The sequence below is a fragment of the Thalassophryne amazonica genome, chromosome 9 (assembly GCF_902500255.1).
Source record: "Thalassophryne amazonica chromosome 9, fThaAma1.1, whole genome shotgun sequence".
Taxonomy (NCBI): domain Eukaryota; kingdom Metazoa; phylum Chordata; class Actinopteri; order Batrachoidiformes; family Batrachoididae; genus Thalassophryne; species Thalassophryne amazonica.
The window spans coordinates 68,286,425-68,314,126 of NC_047111.1; the positions used below are offsets into that span (position 1 = coordinate 68,286,425).

General features: G+C 41.1%; 1 protein-coding gene and 1 long non-coding RNA gene across 2 annotated transcripts in view; one reads left to right on the forward strand and one right to left on the reverse strand.

Moving 5' to 3' along the window:
- The first annotated feature begins 821 nt into the window (after positions 1-821).
- On the forward strand, positions 822-1,514 carry LOC117517317. Its single transcript, XR_004562703.1, has 2 exons — positions 822-967; positions 1,006-1,514. It is a non-coding gene; the product is annotated as an uncharacterized LOC117517317 (long non-coding RNA).
- A 25-nt stretch (positions 1,515-1,539) lies between these two features.
- The window catches only part of LOC117517316 (protocadherin-16-like), a 205,747-nt gene continuing 179,584 nt past the window's right edge, over positions 1,540-27,702 (reverse strand). Inside the window, exons 14-28 of the mRNA XM_034178302.1 lie at positions 25,418-25,657; positions 19,202-19,327; positions 18,859-19,068; positions 18,221-18,477; positions 17,930-18,136; positions 13,661-14,057; positions 13,461-13,574; positions 12,218-12,429; positions 11,398-11,549; positions 10,175-10,305; positions 8,930-9,216; positions 5,467-5,608; positions 5,158-5,329; positions 4,645-5,054; positions 1,540-4,550 (exon numbers count right to left, since the gene is read on the reverse strand). Coding sequence (XP_034034193.1) covers positions 2,503-4,550; positions 4,645-5,054; positions 5,158-5,329; positions 5,467-5,608; positions 8,930-9,216; positions 10,175-10,305; positions 11,398-11,549; positions 12,218-12,429; positions 13,461-13,574; positions 13,661-14,057; positions 17,930-18,136; positions 18,221-18,477; positions 18,859-19,068; positions 19,202-19,327; positions 25,418-25,657 — 5,105 coding nt within the window. The 3' untranslated portion in view covers positions 1,540-2,502. The remainder of the gene's footprint in view (positions 4,551-4,644; positions 5,055-5,157; positions 5,330-5,466; positions 5,609-8,929; positions 9,217-10,174; positions 10,306-11,397; positions 11,550-12,217; positions 12,430-13,460; positions 13,575-13,660; positions 14,058-17,929; positions 18,137-18,220; positions 18,478-18,858; positions 19,069-19,201; positions 19,328-25,417; positions 25,658-27,702) is intronic.

The following is a 27,702-nucleotide window of genomic DNA, read 5'->3' on the forward strand; positions in this document are numbered from 1 at the left end:
ACTTTGCACTGCATTTCAACTGTTCCCTCTGTCTGGATTTTGAAGTGTGAAATAAGTGTGAGTCCACTTTGTCAAAAGACATCAATGTAAATTTATTGGCTTGTTTTAAACACATGTACAGCTGTTTCTTTTTTTTCAACCATCACTCTACTTCTCACACACCACAAACTGAATTTGAAATGGGTATCCTACATAGAAATGTTGGCGAGACATGAATATTTTGCATGAGGCGATTTACAAGATTACATTAAATAATGAACGGAGGTAGAACCCATCACTTGAACACAAAATAATATCTAATCCTTGCAATTATCCCCACAAATTAAGAAATATGCAAACACATGAAATGATGAAGGCAATGAAAAATCTGCAATATGAACCTAGGTCAAAAATCCAACTTGACCAAAGAGAGAGAGAGAGAGAGAGAGAGAGAGAGAATGGTGCAGATAAACAGGCATGAAATGTCTGTGACAGTCTTGATCTGTGAAGTGTTGAAATAAAATGCACAAAAGGCAGAGGTCACACAGAAAATAAATACTATACTGGGGGTTAAATGCATACATTCATCAGAGGCCATGCATTCAGGACATGATTTGGCTTATTTGGTCTGCTCATGTACTGAAGTATATTTATGAAGCATAGTTGGCCTTGGTTAACACTGGTTGGCAAGGGCATTTCCATTGCTTTTTATTAATTTTGTGCTGAGATGAACAACTTCACAGTTAAGTGCATGTAAGTTATTGACTGACATGACTGAATTTAGGAAACACTTTCATTCAAAGCAGAGCAGGTGAATCTGTGGGACAACAGTTGAAGAAGAATGAAGTCCTATATAGGCCCTGGTGCCCATCTGGCCAGTACTTACCCATGGACACCACAGTGTGAAGTGTACTGGCATGTAGAACTCCTCCTATACAGAACGCCAGGCCATCAGAGGTTACTTCCCCAGCCAAGAATCAAAGCGAAAGTGTCTTGTCCAAGGACACAGACAAGTAGCTTGACCAGGAATTGAACTCAGGTCTACGTATTGATAGTCCAACTCCTATACCACAGAACCACCTGTTGTACAGGCATAGGAGCTGGACTACAAATAGAGAGACTAAGGTTCAATTGCTTGAATAAGATACTTTATCTGCATTGTCCCAGTCTATTCATCTGTAAACGGGTTTGGGCCTTGGCTGGGGAAGTAACCTCTGTTTCACTGGTATCCCATTTAGGGGAAATCCAAGACTTCAATCTGCATCCCACTACGGTATCCATAATAAGCACCAGCCCACTTGGCCTTAGGGCCTGCAATGGAATTACAACGTATGTCTTTCTTTCAAAGACACAGAGGTATTCAGCAAATTGTCCCTGAATGACAAAGGGGATTTCTTCTTGTGCATCACACCACAACAAATAGAGCACTGAACTACTAGATAAGTAAATAATTTGACTATTAATCACAGGTCTGAAATTTCCCTCATTTTGGATGAGCAACAACTTGACCAAAATAATAATAATAATAATAATAATAATTAAGACAACACCACAGCATCCTGTGAGTTAGGTTTGATTTACTAATGTTATAAATGTGGGAACAAGCCCTCTTTTCGTATAAATAAACACAAACAAGAGCCTCTAAGTCTCATAAACAAAGAGTCTCTTAAAACATAGAAGACAGGTACAGTACATAGCATAGCTTGCAAACAAACAAATATACATATACGCAAATACTTACAATAACCTCTCGATGTGGCATAATGGCATTTCAGGTTCAGAAATCATAATTTTGTATAAAAATATATAAAAAATAACAGTAAAATCAACACAAGTTTCATCTGAAATGTTGAGGCAAACAATAATGTCCGTTCCTGTTACAATGTCATACGTTGGCAATTCAGTGAATCAGTGTCTTTAGGATTCACTGAGATGTACAGTACAAAAGCTGTTATAAAAGCAGCTACAAGGGTAGTTCAATACTGGAGTGTAAAAATATCCAAAGACACAAGACGAGGAACAATGTTCCTAACTCTCTGGCCAGCCAGTGAGGTAAAACTGCACGTCTCTATTGACAAACTGAGGGGCAAGGTAAGTGCACATTCCCCTGAATGTGAGACCTTTTCAACTTGATCAGTTCATACAGATCTGCATCACTGTGAACATGAAAGGGCTTTGGGTCCTGGTCCTGTGAACCCAGCACCTGTTCCACCATGGTGTATTAATACTATTAGGTCAACAGCAACAGACATGTTCTACTAGGTGAAGACTGAGTCCTTTGTCCTTTCTTGTCTTTGTATTTATGTCCCAAATTCATATCTAGACCACTGACTGTCAGTAATCAAGATGTGGTCAGACAAGAAGATGTCTGAATATTTGTCAAAACTTCATTTGTAAGATGAAAATAAGTATCTGTAAGAATGCTTTGCTCACTTGATCTTCCATGAAGCAGAACACTCAGATGGATGTTCTATCATGTCTTGTTCAGGTTGTCTGTCTTCGATATTTCAAAGTGTTTTACCATCATATTCTCATCTCATGATCAGAACTCTGGTCTAGTGAGGGCTCCCTGGTGCTGATCATGGATGCAGAGGGGCCTTGGTTAACTCCAAAGGGAGACACAGCTGGAGATCGAGCTGCCAGTGGAGAAAGAGAAGGGGAGAAGCTTGGGGACATAGCTGCAGATGAGATTGAGCCCTCATGGCTTATAGGGGACCTACGTAGTGATGCCAAATGAGGAAATGTCCGTCCAAGCACCGGGACTTTAGGTGGTACTGACATGGCACCTGGGTGGGCCACTGATGTGATGAGTGGTGGAGGGTCAATTCTAGGTTTAGGATCCATTTTCGGCTTGGGCTGGAAGGGCTGGCGCAGATTCTGGGTTTGTTGGGCTGTTTCATCTTTCAATCTGGCAATTTCTGTAAAGACATTAGCTAAAGGCTGGAACTGAGGGCACCAGTTGAGCAAGTAATCCCAGTTATAACTTCCACGAAGCTCCTCATCACTGGCAACAATAGCTGTGAGAGAGCCATCTACTGAAGGTTTACCATCCTCAGGGAAGGCATAATCCTTTGGCAGGGAAATATTCAGGCCACGACCTACCCCAAGGTATCCACCACCTTCATCTCTATAGAGTGGGAGCTGGCCAGAAAGTAAAGTCCCACTGAGACTACTTCCCAGTTTTTTCCCTTTGAACCAGGTGCTGCCTTCCAAAGCTCCAGGCTCACAAGAGATGTCAGAGAGTTGATCAGCATCCTGCTGTATTCCAGAGTCTGGTCCTCTAGCTGAAATATGCTCCTGCATAGATGAGGTTATAGAGGCAACACGGGGATATTCATTTATCATTCTGATTTCATCATCCTCAGCTGCTTCAGCTGATCCTCTCCCACTTGAGTGAGACGGGTCTAAAGAGCCTCCTCTAGGGTATGCACCTCCACCTGCTCCTGCTTGGTCCCCAACATAGCCCGGTAAGGTCTGGTGGTAGATTCTTTCTCCACCTTGTCCTGAATTGCAATCATCCATTTTCTGAAGGGCTGTTCCCGAGGCAGCGGTTCTGTTCCCTGGATCTTGGCCCTTCTTTCTTCTGTGCAACTTGACTAGGAAAACCATCACAGCCATGACTACAAGGAGTACAATAACACCAAGTGAAACAGCAATGATGCTAATCAACAGGATGTTGACATCAGGGGGCAGGCCAAAGTTAGTGGTTGTGACATCTATTGAGATCTCAGCTGTTGCAGTGCGAGATGTATCTAGAGGACTGTGAGCTGTCACATCCATAGTCATCACCCTGGTTTCCCGTTTGGTGCGACCTGACCCACTGCTACTACTGCTGCCTGAACTGTCCAGTTTGAGGAAAATCACCCCAGTGGTTTTGTTCACATCAAAATATGGAGAACTGGTAGGAAGAGAATACAGAACTATGCCATCCACCCCTCCATCTTCATCACTGGCCTGGACCTGGCCAATACTCTGGCCCTTCTTGGCTCCTTCTGGGACTTCAAAAGAAAACTCAGAAGATGTAAAAAATGGGTCATACTCATCTTCACCAGTGACAAAAACCTGAACAGTCACAGTGGCCGAGTGGTTGCCGGAATCTACTGCCACTGCTACAAAATTAAAGGAGCTGATTTTCTCAAAGTCAAAAGACATTTTGGTCCTGATTTCTCCTGAATTCTTATCCACAGAGAAGCTGTCTTTTCCTGCTCCAGACCATTCTACAATGTAGTACTTGAGTTGGCCAAAAACTCCCGTATCATGGTCAATTGCGTGGAGTACTGTCACTGCTGAATTTGCTGGTTGATTCTCTCTTATACTGGATGTTAAAACTTCCACAGGAAAGAAAGGATGATTGTCATTTATGTCTTTGACCTCAATGGTGACTGGAGCTAGTGCAAAGTGACCATGACCGTCTGTGGCCTGGATGATGACAGTATGTGTTGATTGGTGTTCACGGTCAAGGGAGCGGTTCAGCCGCAGAGCTCCAGTCCACTGGTCCACGGAAAACAAGTTGACTTCATCACCAGAACTAATTGTATAATGGACCTCAGCATTGGCTGTAGAATCTTGGTCTGGAAGAACAAAAACACGATTGTTACTTCATTGACTGACAGCGTAAGAAAGTAATAACCACAAAGAGAGACAGCAAAAAAGGAGACATGTCACCTGTGGCCGTTAGACGTATGATTTCAGTCCCAGCAGCAGCTCCCTCACTCAGTGAAACGGTGTATTCTGCTCTGCTAAACAGTGGAGGGTTATCATTCACATCACTGATAGTTATTACTGCAGCAACACGAGAGCTTCTTTGGGGAACACCGCGGTCTGACACCACCACAGTCAGATTGTAAAGTGGCTTGATCTCAAAGTCAAGTCCCTCAGCCAACAACAACGTCCCAACAGTTTGAAAGCCTCGTCCCTCCAGGAAGCGTACACTGCTTTCAATCTGGAATGCATTCCCTTCATTGCCATTGGCAATGGCAAAGTCGAAGCCGCAGTTTTCCTGTGAGAGGTCGCTGTCAAAAGCCTCAAACGTTAGAACAGTTGACCCTGGGATTGTATCCTCGGGAATAGTAGCCCTGAAACCGAAAAAAACCCCCACAGTCATTTAAGGGGTAAAAAACAGCTGATTAGGTTGCATATTAAATTCATCAAGGAACCAACATCCAAAGTTAGGCTGACCTGTACTCTGATTGATGGAAGACAGGAGCATTGTCATTCACGTCGGAAATTTGGATCTGGACTGTGGTGAGAGAGGAGAGTGAAGGCATGCCTCCATCACAAGCTTCAATGACTACACTGACTGAGGGGCGTTCGGGGTCAAATTCTGCCCTGTGATTGATGAACAACATTCCTGTGAAAGGAAAGGGATGAGACAGAGAAAGATTCCTTAAATTTAGTTGTTACACTTGAATGATATCGGAAAGTTCTGTATAAGGGGATAATTTTGAAGAATTTCGAGGAATTATGAAAGGAAGGCAAGTTTCTAACCATTATTGGGGTCAATGTAGAATCCATCCCTGGTTGAAGAAATCACTTTGTAGGTGATTTTCCCGTTGTCTCCAGAGTCTCTGTCGGTTGCAGTCACAGTGAGAACAACACTTCCTGGTGGTGTGTGCTCAGGTAACGTTACCTGGTAAGCAATGACACCAAAAGCAGTAGATGAGTATCACCATGAAGGAAACAAAGCAATGCAGCATGTACCATATTTTCCAGACTACTACTATTTCAGTGAGAAAGGGGCACTGGGTTTTAGAGAATGAGTGAAATTCATAAATCATACTCTCAAACTGGATAAAGACTGGAAATAACCTAAAATTAAGACTTCCTGGCACTCCACTTGTTTGGGCAGCCAGAACAGGAATGACTAAGACACCTAGGCTAAGGTAAGGCTAACTATATTATTCTAAAAATCTACAGAAGTTTTAAATTGTTTAATTACATTTAGTTTAGTAAATATTCACACAGTTAACTCTGAACAGATGATCTTGAATGTCAAGAAGCACCTTACTCTTGAGATCTTTGTCCTTCATACAGTAGCATTAATTAGCCTGTTAGCTTCCACTTGTTAACAGGGTTTTTGTATTGTAAAAAATTGACATGCCTGTTCATATTTCTTCTTGTTGCATGAAGCAATAGCACCATGTTTTGAAAATAAATGTGACTTATAGACTTATGTTATTTCCTATTCATTATGAGTTTTTGGCCGGGTGTGACAAATACTCCGGTGCAACATACCATCTGGAAAATACTGTAAATAGAAGCTCCTAAACTCATATTGAGGATGACAACGAGCAGTAAACTAGCAATGGAAGAAATCTGGTTTTCTATCTTGGTTCTTACTTTTCTTCAGTCTGAACTTAAAGATGAGATCATTTCCTGAGACAGAGTTGTAAAATATTATATGTGCCCATCAATTAAACCTGTCCCCAGTCATTATTAGGTAGTTAATTTAATCACCTCTGTAGTATGCACCTTTTTCAAATCACCGTGCATGTATATGAGTACATACAAGTACTTTTTTTTATAATGCAGACGGCTGCTGAAGAGCAGGAGTTCTTGCAGGTGACTTATAACCTTATTAAATTTTATGAAGCATGAAGATCTTAGAAATTTAAAGGGATACACATTTATAATACTGCATTCACAAAATAGCACCTCTAAATGTCAGTTTCCAGTTCCATGGTATTGTTATACCTGCACACAGTACAGTGTGCAGGGGTATTGTTTTTGGTCCTCTGTCTCGTTCTGCATCTGAAGAATTTTTTAGCAAATCAGTAACAAAAGTTGGTGAAATGATTGTGTGTCAGCCAGGGGTTAAAAGTCAAGTTCATAGGCTAAGGTCAAAATTTGGGCCCATTGGTAACATCTAAATAGGAGATATTTAGAATGGCTGTTCCAAGGTAATGGTTAAACCTACATCTATGGTTTCTATTAAACATTCGTATGAAATCATATCTTTCCTTTGTATTAGGGACATAACCTTTGACCTTGGGTGACCACAAAAAGGTAAAATTTAGGCTAGTATCTCACTGGGCTGTGACAGCCTGCGAATGGTATCCACGAGGAAATTCACGCAGTTCGACGTGAGGCTTGCAGCTGATCACCATCCCCCTTGCCTCAATCGTGAATTAAAAAAAGGTGTGAGAAATGTGTGTGTGTGTGTGTGTGGGGTGGGAATCCATCTTTTAAGAGAAATGCAAGAACAGACTTCATCTGAAGTTTGTGTTGTTTTTCTGAGTATTTAATCCCTTGCATGTTTGTGAATCATGGTGAACCTCTGGTCTAAATTTCTGCAAAACACATTTTCTCAGAGGCTATAAATTCTTATAGAATATAGAATATTATGTATTTGATTTTGTTAAAAACCAGTCACTGTAGTGTGGTTAGTTATTTGTAAAACACACATTTAGTATGAGTATTTAGTATTATGAATACACTATCTACAGTAGTGTTCAGAATAATAGTAGTGCTATGTGACTAAAAAGATAAATCCAGGTTTTGAGTATATTTCTTATTGTTACATGGGAAACAAGGTACCAGTAGATTCAGTAGATTCTCACAAATCCAACAAGACCAAGCATTCATGATATGCACACTCTTAAGGCTATGAAATTGGGCTATTAGTAAAAAAAGTAGAAAAGGGGGTGTTCACAATAATAGTAGCATCTGCTGTTGACGCTACAAACTCAAAACTGTTATGTTCAAACTACTTTTTTAGCAATCTTGTGAATCACTAAATTAGTATTTAGTTGTATAACCACAGTTTTTCATGATTTCTTCACATCTGTGAGGTATTAATTTTGTTGCTTTGGAACCAAGATTTTGCTGGTTTACTAGTGTGCTTGGGGTCATTGTCTTGTTGAAACACCCATTTCAAGGGCATGTCCTCTTCAGCATAAGGCAACATGACCTCTTCAAGTATTTTGACATATCCAAACTGATCCATGATACCTGGTATGTGATATAAAGGCCCAACACCATAGTAGGAGAAACATGCCCATATCATGATGCTTGCACCACCATGCTTCACTGTCTTCACTATGAACTGTGGCTTGAATTCACAGTTTGGGGGTCATCTCACAAACTGTCTGCGGCCCTTGGACCCAAAAAGAACAATTTTACTCTCATCAGTCCACAAAATATTCCTCCATTTCTCTTTAGGCCAGTTGATGTGTTCTTTGGCAAATTGTAACCTCTTCTGCATGTCTTTTATTTAACAGAGGGACTTTGCGGGGGATTCTTGCACATAAATTAGCTTCACACAGGCGTCTTCTAACTGTCACAGCACATACAGGTAACTCCAGACTGTCTTTGATCATCCTGGAGCTGATCAATGGGTGAGCCTTTGCCATTCTGGTTATTCTTCTATCCATTTTGATGGTTGTTTTCTATTTTCTTCCACGTGTCCATTTTAAAGCATTGGAGATCATTGTAGATGAACAGCCTATAATTTTTTTGCACCTGCGTATAAGTTTTCCCCTCTCCAATCAACTTTTTAATCAAACTACGCTGTTCTTCTGAACAATGTCTTGAACGTCCCATTTTCCTCAGGTTTTCAAAGAGAAAAGCATATTCAACAGGTGCTGGCTTCATCCTTAAATAGGGGACACCTGATTCACACCTGTTTGTTCCACAAAATTGATAAACTCACTGACTGAATGCCACACTACTATTATTGTGAACACCCCCTTTTCTACTTTTTTTTTACTAATAGCGTAATTTCATAGCCTTAAGAGTGTGCATATCATGAATGCTTGGTCTTGTTGGATTTGTGAGAATCTACTGAATTTACTGGTACCTTGTTTCCCATGTAACAATAAAAAATATACTCACAACCTGGATTAATCTTTTTAGTCACATAGCACTACTATTATTCTGAACACTACTGTATATCTGCACAAAGCGTTGACACCAAAGTAAAACAACCTTCTTTATATTAAGGTCACCCTACCTGATAGAGATCCTGAGTGAAGGTGGGCGCGTTATCATTTATATCCTCCACCAGTATGGTAATGTTGGCCTCAGTCTGGTGTTGGCTGTCTGTGGCTCTGACCATTAGTGTGTACCAGGTCTTCTCCTCAAAGTCCAGAGGAGCAGTCAGAGACACACCCCCGCCATATCTGTGAATCCCAAATTTGCCTGAGGCTGATGGATCCAGCTGCAAGGAGTAGGAGAGAGCAGGACTGGAGTCGACATCGTTACCGGTCACAAGAGTTATTTCTGTTCCAATCAATGTATCTGCAAGGAAAAACATTAAACAGAACCTATGAGCTGCATTCAACACACTTTACTATGAAATATATCTATACTGTTTTTAGTTTTGACCTTTCATTATACTTAAATCTGGAAGTGTGCACTGGTGCCACGTGTTGCCTCCTCCACCACACCATGGAATCACCTAGGGTCCTGGATGACAAGCACCCAGGCAGACAACCAATCCTTCCCTATACCTCACAGCCAGGTGAAACATGGTGGTCTGTTTGGTTTCTCTAGCTGCTGGAGTCGTCAAGACTCAGACACCTATGTGCTGGATCACCCACAGAGAAACACACCACATGTCCAAAATATCATATCTAATGCTCCCTCATTATGCAAGTGATACTCCTCATCTCAGTCTCCCTGAGTAGCCACTCATTTGACATAAAGTCATTCCAATGGTACCCAATGATTCTTCAAAGTGGTATCAAAGACAATCCAGTTGTCACCTTAGGGTCACTGGTAACATCCAGGTGTCACAACCATGTAGTAACACAGGAAGCACCAGGACCTGAAAAACGTGGACCTTCGTTCCCCTGCAAAGATGTCAACATAACCACACACCTCTGTCCAGCGACCTCATGACTCCATGTGTCTTCCCAGGTGTCTCCTGATCACAAAAACCAAGAACCCAGAGTGCTACAATCTACAAGATTATCCATTGATTCAGCAAAGATCCCAGCATCATCCACAATGTCAAGTGCAGTAAACATTTCCTAGCTACCAAAGGAAAAAAATCACTACCGTAATTTCCACAACTCTGCAAAATACCCAGTCTGTTCACCTTTTATTCTGTCAGCATAAATCGTAGCTTTCACAGTGATGCTCCTCTATGGTGCAGCTAATGAGTGTGTTTACAATCATATGCATTCATCTGTAAAATGGCCAAAATGAGACACAATCTTGCAAAAAACAAACTCTTATTATTTAAAGCACTTACTCTCTGGAATACGGACTTCCTGGGGCAAAGGGATAGTGGGACTGTTGTCATTCTGGTCAACAATGATCACTGTCAGTGTGGCCGAACCAGCCAATCGTGGACTTCCTCGATCAGTGGCTGTAACTACTAGCCTGCAGTGTTGAGAACAGATGAAATAAAAAAAAAAATCAGTTTTTGTTATTTGAATTATTATTTTATTGGTTTAAATGCATTTGTTCAAATTTCAATTTTAAGCAGACAGCTTGGAAGTAGTCATCTGCCTGAAATTAGCTGATATAATTTTGTACAACCTTTGATTTGCATCCATTCTTAACTTCTGTTCTGTTCTGTACATCTTCATTCTTGCATCCTCATTCATCCTCATTGCATCCTCATTCTTCAGGTGTCTCAAGTATCAATTTCAATTCAATTTATTTCATTTATACAGTACCAAATCACAACAAAGCTGCCTCAAGGTGCTTCACACAAGTAAGGTCTAACCTTACCAACCCCTAGAGCAAGCACACAGGTGACAGTGGTAAGGAAAAACTCCATCTGATGATATTGAGGAAGAAACCTCAAGCAGACCAGACTCAAAGGGGTGACCCTCTGCTTAGGACTTTCTATCAATTACAAGGTTTTGCAAAGTTTAACAAAGCTGAAGAAACAGAAAATCAAATGTATGTATGTATATGTACAATGACAATAAAGGCTCTATTCTATTCTATTCTATTCTATTCTATTCTATTCTATTCTATTCTAATGAAATCTGGAAATTGAAATGTGTAAAAGCTCAAGCAGGCACTGTGCAGTATGTACAAAGACTTTATATTTCATGAATTCAGTTTTGTCATACAGAAATAGATCAATAAAAATTGAAAGTACTGACAGTAGTAATTGTCTACCTTTACTATTATTTCGACAGTATATTTCATTTGTCTGTGTATAAATGCAATGCTAACAATACACAAAAAACATGTCAGAAAACATCTGTGAGGAAAGCACATATCATTTGCCTTAATGTGTTTCTCCTAAATTTATCTTCTTGCCCTTATTAAGTGGGAGTGGAAAAGACACAAGTGAGGGGAAATGATAGTTCAATCATGAGGTTTTGAATGCACCTCCTTATGTCTGTCATCAAAGCATGCTGACAAACACAGCCTATAAGAAGTGAATACACCATATCAAAAGCTACATTAGAAATAATACTACAAATGAGGCCATTACATCAGACTTGTTCTCACCTTGTCTGGGTAAAAATCTCGCGGTCCATGATGGCGGCTGTGGTGATGCTTCCTGTTACTGGGTCAATTTTGAACAAGCCACTCATCCCTGATGACTGGATGGAGTAGGTCACCTGACCATTTTGGCCCTGATCCACATCCTCAGCTACAACCTGGGGGACGAAAGATCAAGAAGGGAAACGAAGGTGATATCAATGTGGTTTTATGTTTAGTGCAGGTCAACTGGATCAAATGTCATTCTACAATTTGAGAAACTTTTTTTTTTCTGTCTCTTCCCTTATTCCTCGCAAGCCCTTCAACCAGTTTCCACCAAACTTGATATGTTGATGACAGTCAATCCCAGAATTGCCCTTAAAAGATCTGTTTTGGCAAATGTCAAGGTCATTGGGATTAAATGTCAAAATTTAAATATTTCACACTGATTTGCACCAAATGTGGTACATATCTGGAGATGGGTTCAGGAACTGCCCAGTAAGTTCAGCCACTGGGGCCAACTCATGTTTGCCTGTCTGTTGGTCGACCTGCACATCCCTGGTCCTTTTTCTTGGCGTGTCAGCGAAGGTTGACTCCGAATTGCGCTGAAAGAATTCATTTTGGTCATGGTCAAGAAATCTGATTTTCAAGCCAATTTGGGCCAAATGTAGCTTATGCTTAGGTTGATTCAACAATTGTCCTGGCAACATGCACTACAGGTCAATCATTAGGTTGAAAGTCAAGGTTATTAGGGTGAAATATCATTTTGCCATACCCGTTACTGTCTACATGTCCATGGGTGCTAAGTATTATCTAGCCTGTGTAATTCAGAACGTAGGTTAGGCACCTGTATGATTGGCATTTCATATCCCTGTGCCTCTCTCATGTAGGCCACATAGTTCTGGAGCTGGAAGCGAGGAAGGTTGTCATTAACATCCTGCAGGATTAAGTTGACAGCCATGAAGGAAGTAGAGGACACAGTTTCAGCTTTCACGACAAGGCGGAGTCTGGGAGTGTCTTCAAAGTCCAACTCTTTGGAGTTCTGCACCAAGATCTCACCTGTCATACAGATTAGAGAAAGATGTCACTGATACATCTCATATGTTTGCCGCAGCCCAGTCTCGTTTTTTTTTTTTTTTTTATGCTCCCATTTTTTCGTGATGGGTTTTTTTAACTCACTATTACTAACCCTACTCCTACCCCCAACTCTAACCTTAACCATAACCTAACCCTACTCCTTCCCCTAACCATAACCACCCCGGCCCCCCGCTTCATTTTTAATTTCATGCAGCCGTCACAGAATGAATTACAATAAATTTGTGTTCCCATGATGAACATTTTGCATTTTCATGACAATATCACAAAAGATTAATGTATATTTCATGCTGCTGAATCACAACATGCCATGAGACTGGGCTGGAATTCGCAGGAGCACAAAGGATTCTGTTACAACTAATGATAAATAATTGTCTACTTTTTATGTTAATTGGAGAGTTTTATGCTGGTTCTTGTGTTGAGATTTTTAAAGCTTCTTAAAGTTTGTTAAAATCATGTCCATAAGTGATTGTGACGCCTAAATTGAGAAACATGTGTCACAGTGAGTGAATATACGTAGTGTAATATTAGCGTTCAATTGCAGTATAATAGAGTGTTAAATTAATATTAATGTCACACATTTAAAGAGACAGCAGCTGATTAAAATGTCAGAAAAATCAATATTTGCAGAAAAGCCACAGGACTTGTAAAACGTACTGTACTACTGATATTTAATTGATGAATGAATCAAGTTTTTCTGTGTAAGTCAGATTACACCTATCAAGGAATTTTTATTTTAAAATAAGCACTTGCAGAGAGCATTGTGACTTTGGAAAACATACTACCAGTGCAGAAAACAATAAGCAGGTGCACTTGCTGGTATTGATCCTTTAAGCAGATTTGTACTCATGATTTGCTGATTTGCTGATCATGATTTGGTTTGCCGATACTGGTTTAGTTTAATGCTCATCCCTTTAGGAATGTCCATGTCAATGCTGACTTGATCTCTTTGAAAAGGTGATAGTTTTGGTTTAGTTTTTAATCATGAGCTTTACCTGTTGAGGAGCTGATGCTGAAGGCGTGCTTCCTGTTGCCACTGAACAGACTGTAGCTGATACCCTTCCGTGTGCCATCTGGATGTCGGGCCTGAGCTTGGACTACAGCTGTGCCTAAATTTAAAAAATGAGGCAGAGATCATTCAATTTCTGTATGACAGAAAAGACATAAATGATCTGATTCTGTGTGAATGACAGACCTTTGGTGGCGTTCTCCTGTATGCTGACATCCCTCGCATTCCGAGAGAAACGGATGCCATTATACTCTACCTCCTTCACGTAGATCACCACCACCCCCTGTGCAGACTGGGCCGGGCTACCCTGGTCCATGGCCTCCACTATCAGGGTCCTCTGAGCTTGGGTCAAACCCACCAGTGGTTCTGTAGCTTGGATCTCACCAGTCAGGGAGTTGATGCTGAAGCCCTTCACTGGGGCAGCAAAACGGTAAAACACAGAGCCGTTGGCTCCAAAGTCCTTGTCCTCTGCCTTCATGGTGGCCAGGACACGCTGCGACCGCTTGCTGGAAACTTCAATGATCAAGGGATCCTGGATGAAGAAGGGAGTGTTGTCGTTGACATCTAGAATGATGACTGTCACCTGGAAGCACAAAATATAACAAAATATTTCAAATAAAATAATATAAAATCTTCTTTTTAGGATTGCTTGTTATGCATTTACATACATTTACTTGTACCTACCGATGGAAAACAATTCAAATTTCAGAAAAACAAGTTGACATCAAATTTATACTTTCTCAGTTTCAACAATGACAAAAGCGGAAACATATTTAAGCAAATGCAGGATTTTATTTAGTTTAAGTTATGCATTTTTGAAGATGGTTATTTCAGAGGAAAATAATAATCAGCTCTTTTGCCATTTGTTGGATTACCAAATATATAAACTGTAAGTCCAGAAAGATTTTAAATTGCTGAACAAACAGGAAAAAGAAATGGCATTTGGCATTATTGTTATCTTTGTTTTGGCACATGGACACAGTGTACATTTTCTGCCAATATGGAATTTTGCAATCGAAACCACAGAAAATGAATGCAAATTCACATTATTCTCCACACATGAAAAAAAAATGAAGAAGGAAAAAAGGTCACATTGGTTTTTAGGGATCAGATAAACACAACACCATGCAGAAAAACTGGGCAAAAGGCTCAGGAGTAACTGATATCTTTCGGTGTGTGTGTGTGTGTGTGTGTGTGTGTGTGTGTGTGTGTGTGTGTGTGTGTGTGTGTGTGTGTGTGTGTGTGTGTGTGTGTGTGTGTGTGTGTGTGTGTGTGTGTGTGTGTGTGTGTGAGAGAGAGAGAGAGAGAGAGAGAGAGAGAGAGAGAGAGAGAGAGAGAGAGAGAGAGAGAGAGAGAGAGACCACTTTATTTTCACAAATGAGGAAAATTCAATCTGCCACAAAAACGTTTAAAATATTATGAGAAATTGCTGCATATCTAATATTTATATACAATTAAGACAACAGCATAACCATGTTTTACCTTTGAATATACATTATTACCATCATATAGTGTCCACCATGCAGTTGAGTACAAAATTATTAGCCCCCTCCCATATTTAATGTTTTCTTCAAAATCTTCCCACGCAAGTTTTTAACAGGGCAAGGACTTTTCAACAAAGCTTTTCTAAACATCTTAATCTTGTTTTGGATGCTTACATTATTTGCACACAGAAATAAAATTATTTCACAAAAACCACCAAGGTCAAAATGATTATTCCAACCCCTTAAGCATTGTTGAACCATGGTACAGTCCACTGTTGTGCAATGATGTATTTTGACTTTGTAATGCTCAAAGCTTGTAAAATCAACATAAAACTGAAGGTTAACTTCCAGTGTACACACATTATAAAAACTTCAGTAAGGGTTTGAGCTGACACTGGAGGAAGCATCATGCCAAAAACAAAAGAAATCAGTTTAGACTTGGGAAAAAGAATTGTTGATGCTCACAAAGCAGGCGAAGGGGTTACCACAGTGTTTCCAAATGTCAAGAACTGGACTGAGAAGAATCATCAAGAAACTCAAACAGAGCCACACAATACAGAACAAGCCTGGCAGAGGTAGGAAGGGAAAGATTTCAAAGTCTCTGGAAAGAAAACTAGTGAGAGATGTGTCTAAAGACCCCAGAACAACTGCCAAGATACTAGCAAATGACTTAGCCAAGTCGCGAATTGTAATCTCAAAGAAGACAATCACTAGAGCCCTGGACAAGAATGGACTGTGAGGGTACATGCCAAGAAAAAGTCCACTTCTGCACAAGGCATCACCAAACCAGAGTGAAGTATGCTAAGGACAACCTGGAGAAAGACTATTCCAACTGGAAGGGTGTCCTTTTGTTAGATGAGACAAAACTAGAGCTCTTTGGCCATCAAGATTTTGCTTATGTGCGGAGAAAGGAGTTAAAGGTGTACAACCCAAAGAGCACTGTCCCCACAGTGAAACACAACAATGCAATGGGAGTACTATACTTTGGGGATGCTTCAGTACATCTGGAACTGGGAATCTTCTCAAGATGGAAGGAATCATGAAGAAAGAAGGATATATTAACTAACCTCAAGTAGTCAGCAGCAAAACTGGGTTTGGGTTGTTGCTTTGGTCTTCCAACACGAAAACCCAAAAAGTACATTGCTCCTGAAGACTAAAGTGAACCTTACTGACTGGCCTGCACAAAGCCCCGACTTGAATCCCATTTAAAAAATGAAAAAACACTTGGTAAAATTTATAGGAGGGCTAATGATTTGGTCCTCATCCGTATGTCAGGTTTGTACAATTATTTTGTTGTTGTATGATCATTCAGAACTGTCTTTGTGGTGTCATGTACTGGGCAGTATGCCTACAAAACTAATCAAGTTTGTGTGTGTTTTAAGTTGAGGTTTTTCCATTGTCCCGTTGAGGAAGCTGGAATTTTTGTTTTTAATCCAATACTTGTTTGGTAACACTTTATTTTACAGTATCCTTAATACATAGTACCTACCACACTTAGCACAATGTATTAGTCTATGTAATAATCTGTAATTACTTGTACTCACTTGTACAACCATAATGGAATAATGTGTCCCAGTGTTTTGTAGGTACATAATGTAATAAAAGAGTATTGTTACAAATGTGTATATGCGGTAACCCAACCAAATCTGAAAATTATGGACATGTACCAAGAGGTAGGGCCACAACAGGTGCATGTTCTTTAAAGTAAGGACACAATGTTATGTGATATACATACAATGTACATACATACATATAGGGGCGAAACCTTGCCAGCTGGCGGTGGTTTTTCCATCGAGTGATTATCCGAGAAATTGTGGATGTGCCTGGACATGCCAGAACATGTCCCGTGAGGCTTCATCATGACGTTGCTGTGCGCCATGCGGCACCGCCGCAACGCGCGGAATTCCTCCACACGTCTGTCTCAATGTGCCAAAAAAGTGCTGATGTCCACGTCTTTTCACAATTCCTGTGCTAGTCAGACGACGTCCCGGATAAAACACAGCATCCAGTTTGGAAATGAACGGCACATTCCACTGTTACAGGAGTTTTTGTCATGGAAAGAGGAGCGGAGGCTTCGCGCGTCACGGCGGTGCCGCATGGCGCACAGCAACGCCGTGATGAAGCCTCACGGGACATGTTCTGGCATGTCCAGGCACATCCACAATTTCTCGGATAATCACTCGTTGGAAAAACCACCGACAGCTGTCTGAACACCATCTCAAAGCTGTCCTGTGAGACCAAAACGGAGGTGGTTTTGTCTCGCTCCAGTAGCGAATCCATCGTGACGCGCAAAGCCTCCGCTCGGCTTTCCATGACAAAATCTCTTGTTAAAAGTGAAATCTGCCGGAAAATGGTTGATGTCCAGCTCTTGTGATAACCAGAGAAATGGCACACAATGGTCACGGATCCAGACAGCCATCCGTTTAGAAATAAAATGGTCGTTCTTCCTGTCGATGGCGGCTTCGGAGCGCGGCGCGCCCCACAGCCGCTGGGGGCTGTCCTTAAAGCGAAAGTAACACTCTACCAAGCCCGTAACATTTTCACCGAAAGCCAGATAAATTTTTCTAATGGTTTCCAGCTCTAACAGTTTCTGAAAAAATTCTGATGGAAAAAAAGCCCAAATCATTCCGCCATTTCCTGACAATGAAAATACGCCGAGGGGCTGGACCACTCCTCACTCAAAGCCTGCTCACAGGCGAATGACGCAACCGACAGGCGTGGAAAAACTCACGCATGCACACGAGGGTTCAAGCTTGTCTGATGCAATCACGTGATTCAAATCCATATGGTTTTTGAAAAAAATAATAAGGTCGGATACCTTTCTAATAGACCTAGTATAGTACAATTTTCAGCTGTTATACACAGAATCCAACCGCACCCAGCAAATTCCAGTTTTATTGTGACACAGAAAGTGACCTTAGTTTCAAAAAGGTTGGTGATCACTGGCCTACGGCGTTGACCGATCATTTACCTGAGCGGATGTGTTTCTCGGTGCAGCAGGTGAAAGGTCAACAGCAAACACCTGGAAGCTGTAAGATGCCCATTTCTCGCGATCAAGAGGTGCTGACGTGGTGATACGACCGGTGCTCTGATCCACAGTGAACGCTCCATGCGCCTCTCGGCTGAGGAAGTACAAAACATTCCCGTTCTGATCATCGTCAGCATCTGTGGCGGTCACCTGGAAGGAAACTCGTGATAAGGATTAAATGTAAAGACATTTATTGTACGGTAAATGATTATCTCAATTTACATTCCTGCTGACCTGCAACACCTGAGCTCCCTCGTCGGCATCCTCGGGCACGTCCACAGAGTAGCTGCTGCTGCTGAAGACGGGGCTGTTGTCATTGACGTCCAGCACTTTGACTGCTACTGTGGCTGTGGTGCTAAGAGCAGGACTGCCCCGGTCTGCAGCCACAACCTCCAGAGTGTACTCAGCCTTTAACTCCCTGTCGAGGCCACGAGAGGTGGAAAGGGCTCCCGTGCTGGTGTGAAGATGGAAATCTCCATCAGGGTCCCCAGCTGGATGGAATGAGTTTGTGTGGCAGATTGAGAAAGGAAAAACCCTTTAAAATCTCATCGTCTTCTGTGAAACAAGTTTTGAGATTAGGGAAAGTGGAACAACTGTGCTAACTCTGCACTTTGGTCCAGGTTTGAATTTGCTCCAGAGATATGTAGTATGTCAGGAGCAGCCTGGATTAGCTACGTGCAGCTTTTACATGTCATATGGGAGGAACTGAGTCCTGTCAAAAGCAATACATTAGTTTAAATTCTGTGCGTACTCTTTCTCTATTGGGAAACACAAAATTTATTCCGGCTCACTGCCAGAGCAGTGCTCCAAGGTTAGTTTAAATCCCCCTATTTAAATCTATGCTCATGTGAAGGAACAGCACTATTTCTCACCACTGATTCTGTACTCCAACTCTCCAAAAGCACCAGAATCAGGGTCTGTGGCCCGCAGGAAGCAAAGCTCCACAGGCGCCTGGTTCTCCGGCACCTCCAGCTGGTACCACGGCTTTGCAAAGACTGGAGCATTGTCATTGACATCCTGCACCTCCACTCGGACAACTGCCTTGGCAAAGTTAGGTGGCAGCCCTCCATCCTTGGCATACACTAGCAATCGATGGAAAATGTTAAAATGATGGATTTTTAATATGTTACCTCAAGCATTAAATACTTAGCAGATATGTATATTATAGTGATAAGTAGTAAGGTAAAGTTGCAAAAGCTGGTGCATATGATGTACCGGTGAGGGTGTAGTGGTCCTGCAGCTCTTTGTCCAGTTCCTTGGTGGTGGTGATGACTCCTGTCACAGGGTTGATGATGAAGCCTTCCTCTGTCACACCTCCATATGTCACATGACCATTAGAACCTGGGATGAAGTACATAAAAACTTTATTTACTGTATTTCCCAAATATGTTGTGTTTTGTTTTTTTACTAGCTTGGGAGCACCTGTGACATATACGCCATTGTGACTTATATACTGAACAATCATGCATTTGTTATTATTATTATTATTATTATTATTGACTGTTTCTATAGGACATTCCAAGGACTCAAAGCATTAATCAAAATAAACTCAAACAATAAAAGAATAAGCACCAATTATACAAATAACCTACAACAATGCACAAAAATCCCAAATTAACAAAGCTGGTAAATTTTTTTTAATCAAATAGACTCATGTTTTTATTGTTGTGCTCCCAACACTGTAGGCCAGCAATCCATGTCCATCTGATGACTTCTTTTGTCTAAACTGTGTCAAATGACATCCAGTATCTTGTCAAATAAATGTTGTCAAAAACTCCTTATAATTCGTTGTACAGGTGAAAAAGTCCTTATGTTAAGTAACAGCCCAGGCTGTGGTGTGCACATGTGCTACACAAGTTCTGGTCCATTGTTAAAATTGACTGGGAAATGCTGTATTATAAATTAATTTCCACATATAGAAAAGGTGCAACTTATCTATGACTTATATTATTTATTTATCTATCTATTTATTAATTTTTCCCTCTTTATTTTTTTTCCCTGTTCACAATGAATTTTTTGACAGGTAAGACTGATACTCCAGTGTGACTTATAGTAATTCATTTATTACTTGAGGTAACAATTAACACCATCGGAAAGAGCTGATACTCTGCAGCCATGTCAGGTCTGGAAGCATTGGGTGGTGCCACGTGCCACTGCATCCACCACACTGCAGAACCACCTTGGGTTCTGAATGACAAATACACAAGAAGGCAAATGGTCCATTACCGCTCTTAAAAGTGGCCATCTATCTGCTGTAGTCAATTAAATGTCTCTTCAGAGGAGCCTTGTTGCCCGGAAAGACTTTGTGTCAAATGAACTGTTACTTTAGAAGACTCAAATGAGGAGGTACCTTGTGAAGGAATGCCAGCATGATGGGCATGCTTCAGCATGCAGGTGCCTCATTCTTGAGGACTTCTGCAGCTGAAGGCCAAGGTCCATGTTTCACCTGAGTATGGTTGGCTATCTGAGCAACCCGACCAAAAGCAGGTGCATCAACCCTTTGAGATATTTGAGTCTTTCAGAAAGCGCTGTAACTAGGTTTAAGGATATGATTCCTTCTTTATGTTCTCCAATGCCATATACCAACACAGGGCAGAGTAGCTACCTAAACTTTGTGAGGGAGATAGATTATCTCGTCAGTAGTTTTACATCCTCATTGAGGACAACTTTGGATGCTGTAGCTCCTCTGAAAAACAGAGCCTTAAATCAGAAGTGCCTGACTCCGTGGTATAACTCACAAACTTGCAGCTTAAAGCAGATAACCCGTAAGTTGGAGAGGAAATGGCATCTCACTAATTTAGAAGATCTTCACTTAGCCTGGAAAAAGAGTCTGTTGCTCTATAAAAAAGCCCTCTGTAAAGCTAGGACATCTTACTACTCATCACTAATTGAAGAACAACCCCAGGTTTCTTTTCAGCACTGTAGCCAGGCTGACAAAGAGTCAGAGCTCTATTGAGCAGAGTATTCCTTTAACTTTAACTAGTAATGACCTCATGACTTTCTTTGCTAATAAAATTTTAACTATTAGAGAAAAAATTACTCATAACCATCCCAAAGAGATATCGTTATCTTTGGCTGCTTTCAGTGATGCCAGTATTTGGTTAGACTCTTTCTCTCCGATTGTTCTGTCTGAGTTATTTTCATTAGTTACTTCCTCCAAACCATCAACATGTCTATTAGACCCCATTCCTACCAGGCTGCTCAAGGAAGCCCTACCATTAATTAATGCTTCGATCTTAAATATGATCAATCTATCTTTATTAGTTGGCTATGTACCACAGGCTTTTAAGGTGGCAGTAATTAAACCATTACTTAAAAAGCCATCACTTGACCCAGCTATCTTAGCTAATTATAGGCCAGTCTCCAACCTTCCTTTTCTCTCAAAAATTCTTGAAAGGGTAGTTGTAAAACAGCTAACTGATCATCTGCAGAGGAATGGTCTATTTGAAGAGTTTCAGTCAGGTTTTAGAATTCATCATAGTACAGAAACAGCATTAGTGAAGGTTACAAATGATCTTCTTATGGCCTCAGACAGTGGACTCATCTCTGTGCTTGTTCTGTTAGACCTCAGTGCTGCTTTTGATACTGTTGACCATAAAATTTTATTACAGAGATTAGAGCATGCCATAGGTATTAAAGGCACTGTGCTGCGGTGATTTGAATCATATTTATCTAATAGATTACAATTTGTTCATGTAAATGGGGAATCTTCTTCACAGACTAAGGTTAATTATGGAGTGCCACAAGGTTCTGTGCTAGAACCAATTTTATTCACTTTATACATGCTTCCCTTAGGCAGTATTATTAGACAGCATTGCTTAAATTTTCATTGTTACGCAGATGATACCCAGCTTTATCTATCCATGAAGCCAGAGGACACACACCAATTAGCTAAACTGCAGGATTGTCTTACAGATATAAAGACATGGATGACCTCTAATTTCCTGCTTTTAAACTCAGATAAAACTGAAGTTATCATACTTGGCCCCACAAATCTTAGAAACATGGTGTCTAACCAGATCCTTACTCTGGATGGCATTACCCTGACCTCTAGTAATACTGTGAGAAATCTTGGAGTCATTTTTGATCAGGATATGTCATTCAATGCGCATATTAAACAAATATGTAGGAGTGCTTTTTTGCATTTGCGCAATATCGCTAAAATTAGAAAGGTCTTGTCTCAGAGTGATGCTGAAAAACTAATTCATGCATTTATTTCCTCTAGGCTGGACTATTGTAATTCATTATTATCAGGTTGTCCTAAAAGTTCCCTGAAAAGCCTTCAGTTAATTAAAAATACTGCAGCTAGAGTACTGACGGGGACTAGAAGGAGAGAGCATATCTCACCCATATTGGCCTCTCTTCATTGGCTTCCTGTTAATTCTAGAATAGAATTTAAAATTCTTCTTCTTACTTATAAGGTTTTGAATAATCAGGTCCCATCTTATCTTAGGGACCTCATAGTACCATATCACCCCAATAGAGCGCTTCGCTCTCAGACTGCAAGCTTACTTGTAGTTCCTAGGGTTTGTAAGAGTAGAATGGGAGGCAGAGCCTTCAGCTTTCAGGCTCCTCTCCTGTGGAACCAGCTCCCAATTCGGATCAGGGAGACAGACACCCTCTCTACTTTTAAGATTAGGCTTAAAACTTTCCTTTTTGCTAAAGCTTATAGTTAGGGCTGGATCAGGTGACCCTGAACCATCCCTTAGTTATGCTGCTATAGACGTAGACTGCTGGAGTGTTTCTTTCTCTTTTTGCTCTGTATGCACCACTCTGCATTTAATCATTAGTGATTGATCTCTGCTCCCCTCCACAGCATGTCTTTTTCCTGGTTCTCTCCCTCAGCCCCAACCAGACCCAGCAGAAGACTGCCCCTCCCTGAGCCTGGTTCTGCTGGAGGTTTCTTCCTATTAAAAGGGAGTTTTTCCTTCCCACTGTCGCCAAGTGTTTGCTCACAGGGGGTCGTTTTGACCGTTGGGGTTTTTCCGTAATTATTGTATGGCTTTGCCTTACAATATAAAGCGCCTTGGGGCAACTGTTTGTTGTGATTTGGCACTATATAAATAAAATTGATTTGATATGGCCTCATTCATCTCTCTGGGCGCTCAACTTTTAAGATCTACAGGCTTTGGAAAGAGCGTTTGGACTCATGAGGTTGCTGAAGAGATGTGTATGGTGTCGCCAATACCATTGCAGAAGGACAATGGCTCAAGTGTCCAGATTCCTGCTGCTTATGGTCTTACTGAATGGCTGTAAAACCTAAACTCTCACCAGTGACCTAAGGTTACGACTAGATGCTTTTCGGTACCAGGTCTCTTGGTCTCTGGGGTTCCACTGAAATTATTTTGTGTAAAATAAGTTGTATAGCAACACTGCAAGTATAGTGAAGAACATTCAGTTACAACATTGTGGTCAGGCAAAACGCTTCGCTGAGCATGATCTAACGCACAGGTGCCCTAGTGCTGAGGACACCAACTAATGGAGACCCCATCACCTGGATGCAGCAGATGGATGAGTACTTTGGGGAAATGGGGATGGACCGGCGTTCTGCCTGGGAGTTTGCCAATCAGGACACAGGATAGTTCCATGGGGTGGTGGATGCAGTGATGTATAACATCAGCATATGCTCCCAGGCCTGACATAATGTATTCTTTAATGAATGAATGAATTGACATAATAAAACATGTATAAGTGAATCCAAAGATGTATAGAGCAACAAGGTTATTATAATGAAAACCAACATATTGAGGCTGCTTCAGATAATCCCCAGATACATTTGCATGAGCAACAGAAGAGTCTCCTCTATGACCCACCTTTGATGGAACACCAGTCTGTTGCAGGTTACTTAAAGGCAACATCATACACGCTCATTCACTTCATGCTATGGAATCCTTAGATAAGCAACAGCAGCAATGGGGCTCAGGATCTATATAGAATTTACATGGTGGAGGGGGGAGTACAGGGACTTTAGAGACACTGTTCCCATCAAAAGTAGCCATCTGAGGTGGTTTAGACATCTGGTGAGGATGCCACCTGGTATCTACCTTGGGATGACCTCCACACACATACAACTAGGAGGAGGCCCCACAGAAGGGCCTGGACATGCTGGAGGGATTACATCTCCCAGATGGCTTGGGAACACCTAGACATTCTCCAGGGGGAGTTAAAAGACCTGGCCCAGGATCAGTGTAGGATGAACACTTCCGTGACCCGGTTTCACCGACCGAATGGTCTCCCTAAAAATCGGTCCGCCCTGCCTTCACTGCGCATGCGTCATTTCAGAGCATCAGCAGCGTCATTTCTGAGGGTCAGCAGCAATTCAATGATTATCACCTCGATTCTGCTTCAAACTTCACTCCAGTCATCATCTGTCTCAGCAACAGATATCTGAAGCTTTTGTACAACAATCATCTCCACATAAATTCAGCATTATTTCATCATAAAATTATGGAAGAGCGATCAGAGCACCACAGCAGCATGTCTAAATCTGACGTACTGCTGCGCCTAAGTCATTTCGGAGCGTCAGCAGGGATTCACAGATTAGCGCCTAGTTTCGGCTTAAAACTGACTTTAGAATGATTTAAGAGGTTTTACTTTGTCATCTGATGATTTATAATCACATTATTCCCTTTGATCGCTTTGGGTGAAGAGAGTCAGTCTCAGAGAGTCAGACCCAGAGAGTCAGACTCAGACAGTCAGACTCAGATGTGCTGCTGTGGCACTCTGATTGCTCTCCCATCTTTTATGATAAAATAATGCTGAATTTATGTGGAAATGATTGTTGTACAAAAGCTTCAGATATCTGTCGCTGAGATAGATGATGACTGGAGTGAAGTTTGAAGCAGAAACAAGGTGATAATCAGTGAATCGCTACTGATGCTCCGAAATGATGCATGCGCAGTGAAGGCATGGTGGACCAATTTTTAGGGGGAGCCATTCAGTCTGTGACACCGGACCTGGATAAGTGGCAGAAAGTGAATGAATGAATGGGCGGAACGGGTGGGTGTTAGCCAAGGATAAAGTGATTCAGTGTAAGACACAACTGATCACAGAGAACCATATATTATGGTATCACTGAATCACAAACATATAATTTGCATAACTCCGTGTGAGGATACAGGTGCTACAGCAGATCCAGTACAGATCCACATTAGGATCTGGTATAACGTTTCCACGAGATGGGCTTCCTGATGCAACTCCTGTATTGCAGACAGCTAATAGTTTAATAATTTTGTAGCAAATTGCTGAGTTTTACATGCATCAAATGTAATCAAACTGAGTAGAAAATGTAAAAAAAAAAAAAATAAAAAAATGCTGCATTTAAACACTGCTTGAATGTGTGTTGAATCATTGTTACAACCACGATGCCTGTAACACACCACTTGTTTAACATACTAATTCTGTATATGTCATTGATGTGAGTGAGCCGACCTTGGTCTCGATCGGTGGCAGTGATTTTCAGCACTGTGGTTCCTGGTCCCTGGTTCTCCATCACCTCCGTCTCAAACTCTGCTCGCTGGAACAGCGGGACTTCATCGTTCACATCGATCACCTGCACACGCAACACCTGAGAGGTGGACAGCTGAGACATCCCATGATCCTCCGCTACAATAGTCAGATTGAAGACATCCTGGTCTTCTCGGTCTAGAGCTTTAAGGATGGAAAGAGAACCTAAAAGAGAAGAAAAAAACAGGTTTTCAGTGAGAACTTCCTGTAAAATAGTCATGTTTGACTGTAATATGTTTTGGCCTCAAAATGCTGAGCATTTCAATGTAATTTAAGAGTTTGGACTATATGTGATCTAATTTTGAGTTCTGTCTTTGCAAGAGACAGAACTCTTTGCAAGTTTCCTGTTTTCTGTTTGTGTTTACTTATATTTTGTTTCATTTGCCATAGGTATTAAAGGCACTGCGCTGCAGTGGTTTGAATCATATTTATCTAATAGATTACAATTTGTTCATGTAAATTGGGAATCTTCTTCACAGACTAAGGTTAATTATGGAGTTCCACAAGGTTCTGTGCTAGGACTAATTTTATTCACTTTATACATGCTTCCCTTAGGCAGTATTATTAGACAGCATTGCTTAAATTTTCATTGTTACGCAGACGATACCCAGCTTTATCTATCCATGAAGCCAGAGGACACACACCAATTAGCTAAACTGCAGGATTGTCTTACAGACATAAAGACATGGATGACCTCTAATTTCCTGCTTTTAAACTCAGATAAAACTGAAGTTATTGTACTTGGCCCCACAAATCTTAGAAACATGGTGTCTAACCAGATCCTTACTCTGGATGGCATTACCCTGACCTCTAGTAATACTGTGAGAAATCTTGGAGTCATTTTTGATCAGGATATGTCATTCAATGCGCACATTAAACAAATATGTAGGACTGCTTTTTTGCATTTACGCAATATCCCTAAAATTAGAAAGGTCTTGTCTCAGAGTGATGCTGAAAAACTAATTCATGCATTTATTTCCTCTAGGCTGGACTATTGTAATTCATTATTATCAGGTTGTCCTAAAAGTTCCCTGAAAAGCCTTCAGTTAATTTAAAATGCTGCAGCTAGAGTATTGACAGGGACTAGAAGGAGAGAGCATATCTCACCCATATTGGCCTCTCTTCATTGGCTTCCTGTTAATTCTAGAATAGAATTTAAAATTCTTCTTCTTACTTATAAGGTTTTGAATAATCAGGTCCCATCTTATCTTAGGGACCTCATAGTACCATATCACCCCAATAGAGCGCTTCGCTCTCAGACTGCAGGCTTACTTGTAGTTCCTAGGGTTTGTAAGAGTAGAATGGGAGGCAGAGCCTTCAGCTTTCAGGCTCCTCTCCTGTGGAACCAGCTCCCAATTCGGATCAGGGAGACAGACACCCTCTCTACTTTTAAGATTAGGCTTAAAACTTTCCTTTTTGCTAAAGCCTATAGTTAGGGCTGGATCAGGTGACCCTGAACCATCCCTTAGTTATGCTGCTATAGACTTAGACTGCTGGGGGGTTCCCATGATGCACTGAGTGTTTCTTTCTCTTTTTGCTCTGTATGCACCACTCTGCATTTAATCATTAGTGATTGATCTCTGCTCCCCTCCACAGCATGTCTTTTTCCTGGTTCTCTCCCTCAGCCCCAGCCAGTCCCAGCAGAAGACTGCCCCTCCCTGAGCCTGGTTCTGCTGGAGGTTTCTTCCTGTTAAAAGGGAGTTTTTCCTTCCCACTGTCGCCAAGTGCTTGCTCACAGGGGGTCATTTTGACCGTTGGGGTTTTTACGTAATTATTGTATGGCCTTGCCTTACAATATAAAGCGCCTTGGGGCAACTGTTTGTTGTGATTTGGCGCTATATAAATAAAATTGATTGATTGAATTGATTGATTTGTGTTTTCAACTATGTATAAGCAGATTTTATATAATGCCTGAATAGATATTTGTCATTTGTTTGATGGTTTGTATGTCACATGATATGGATTATTCATCCCATTTGCTATTGTGTTCCACTGACCGTGCAAATTTGATTCCATTCACCCTGCAATTTTGGTTCCATATGTTTTGTGCTATTGCACAGCACCACCACTATCAGCGACTGCGCTTAGCTTAAAAACAAACATGGCAGTGTTTGTTTTATTAACAGTACTCGGAACACAAAAAAAACAAATTGAGTACGCCGTAAGCCGCCTGGAGGTATTTGCAGTATTCACTTGGAGGTATCTACATG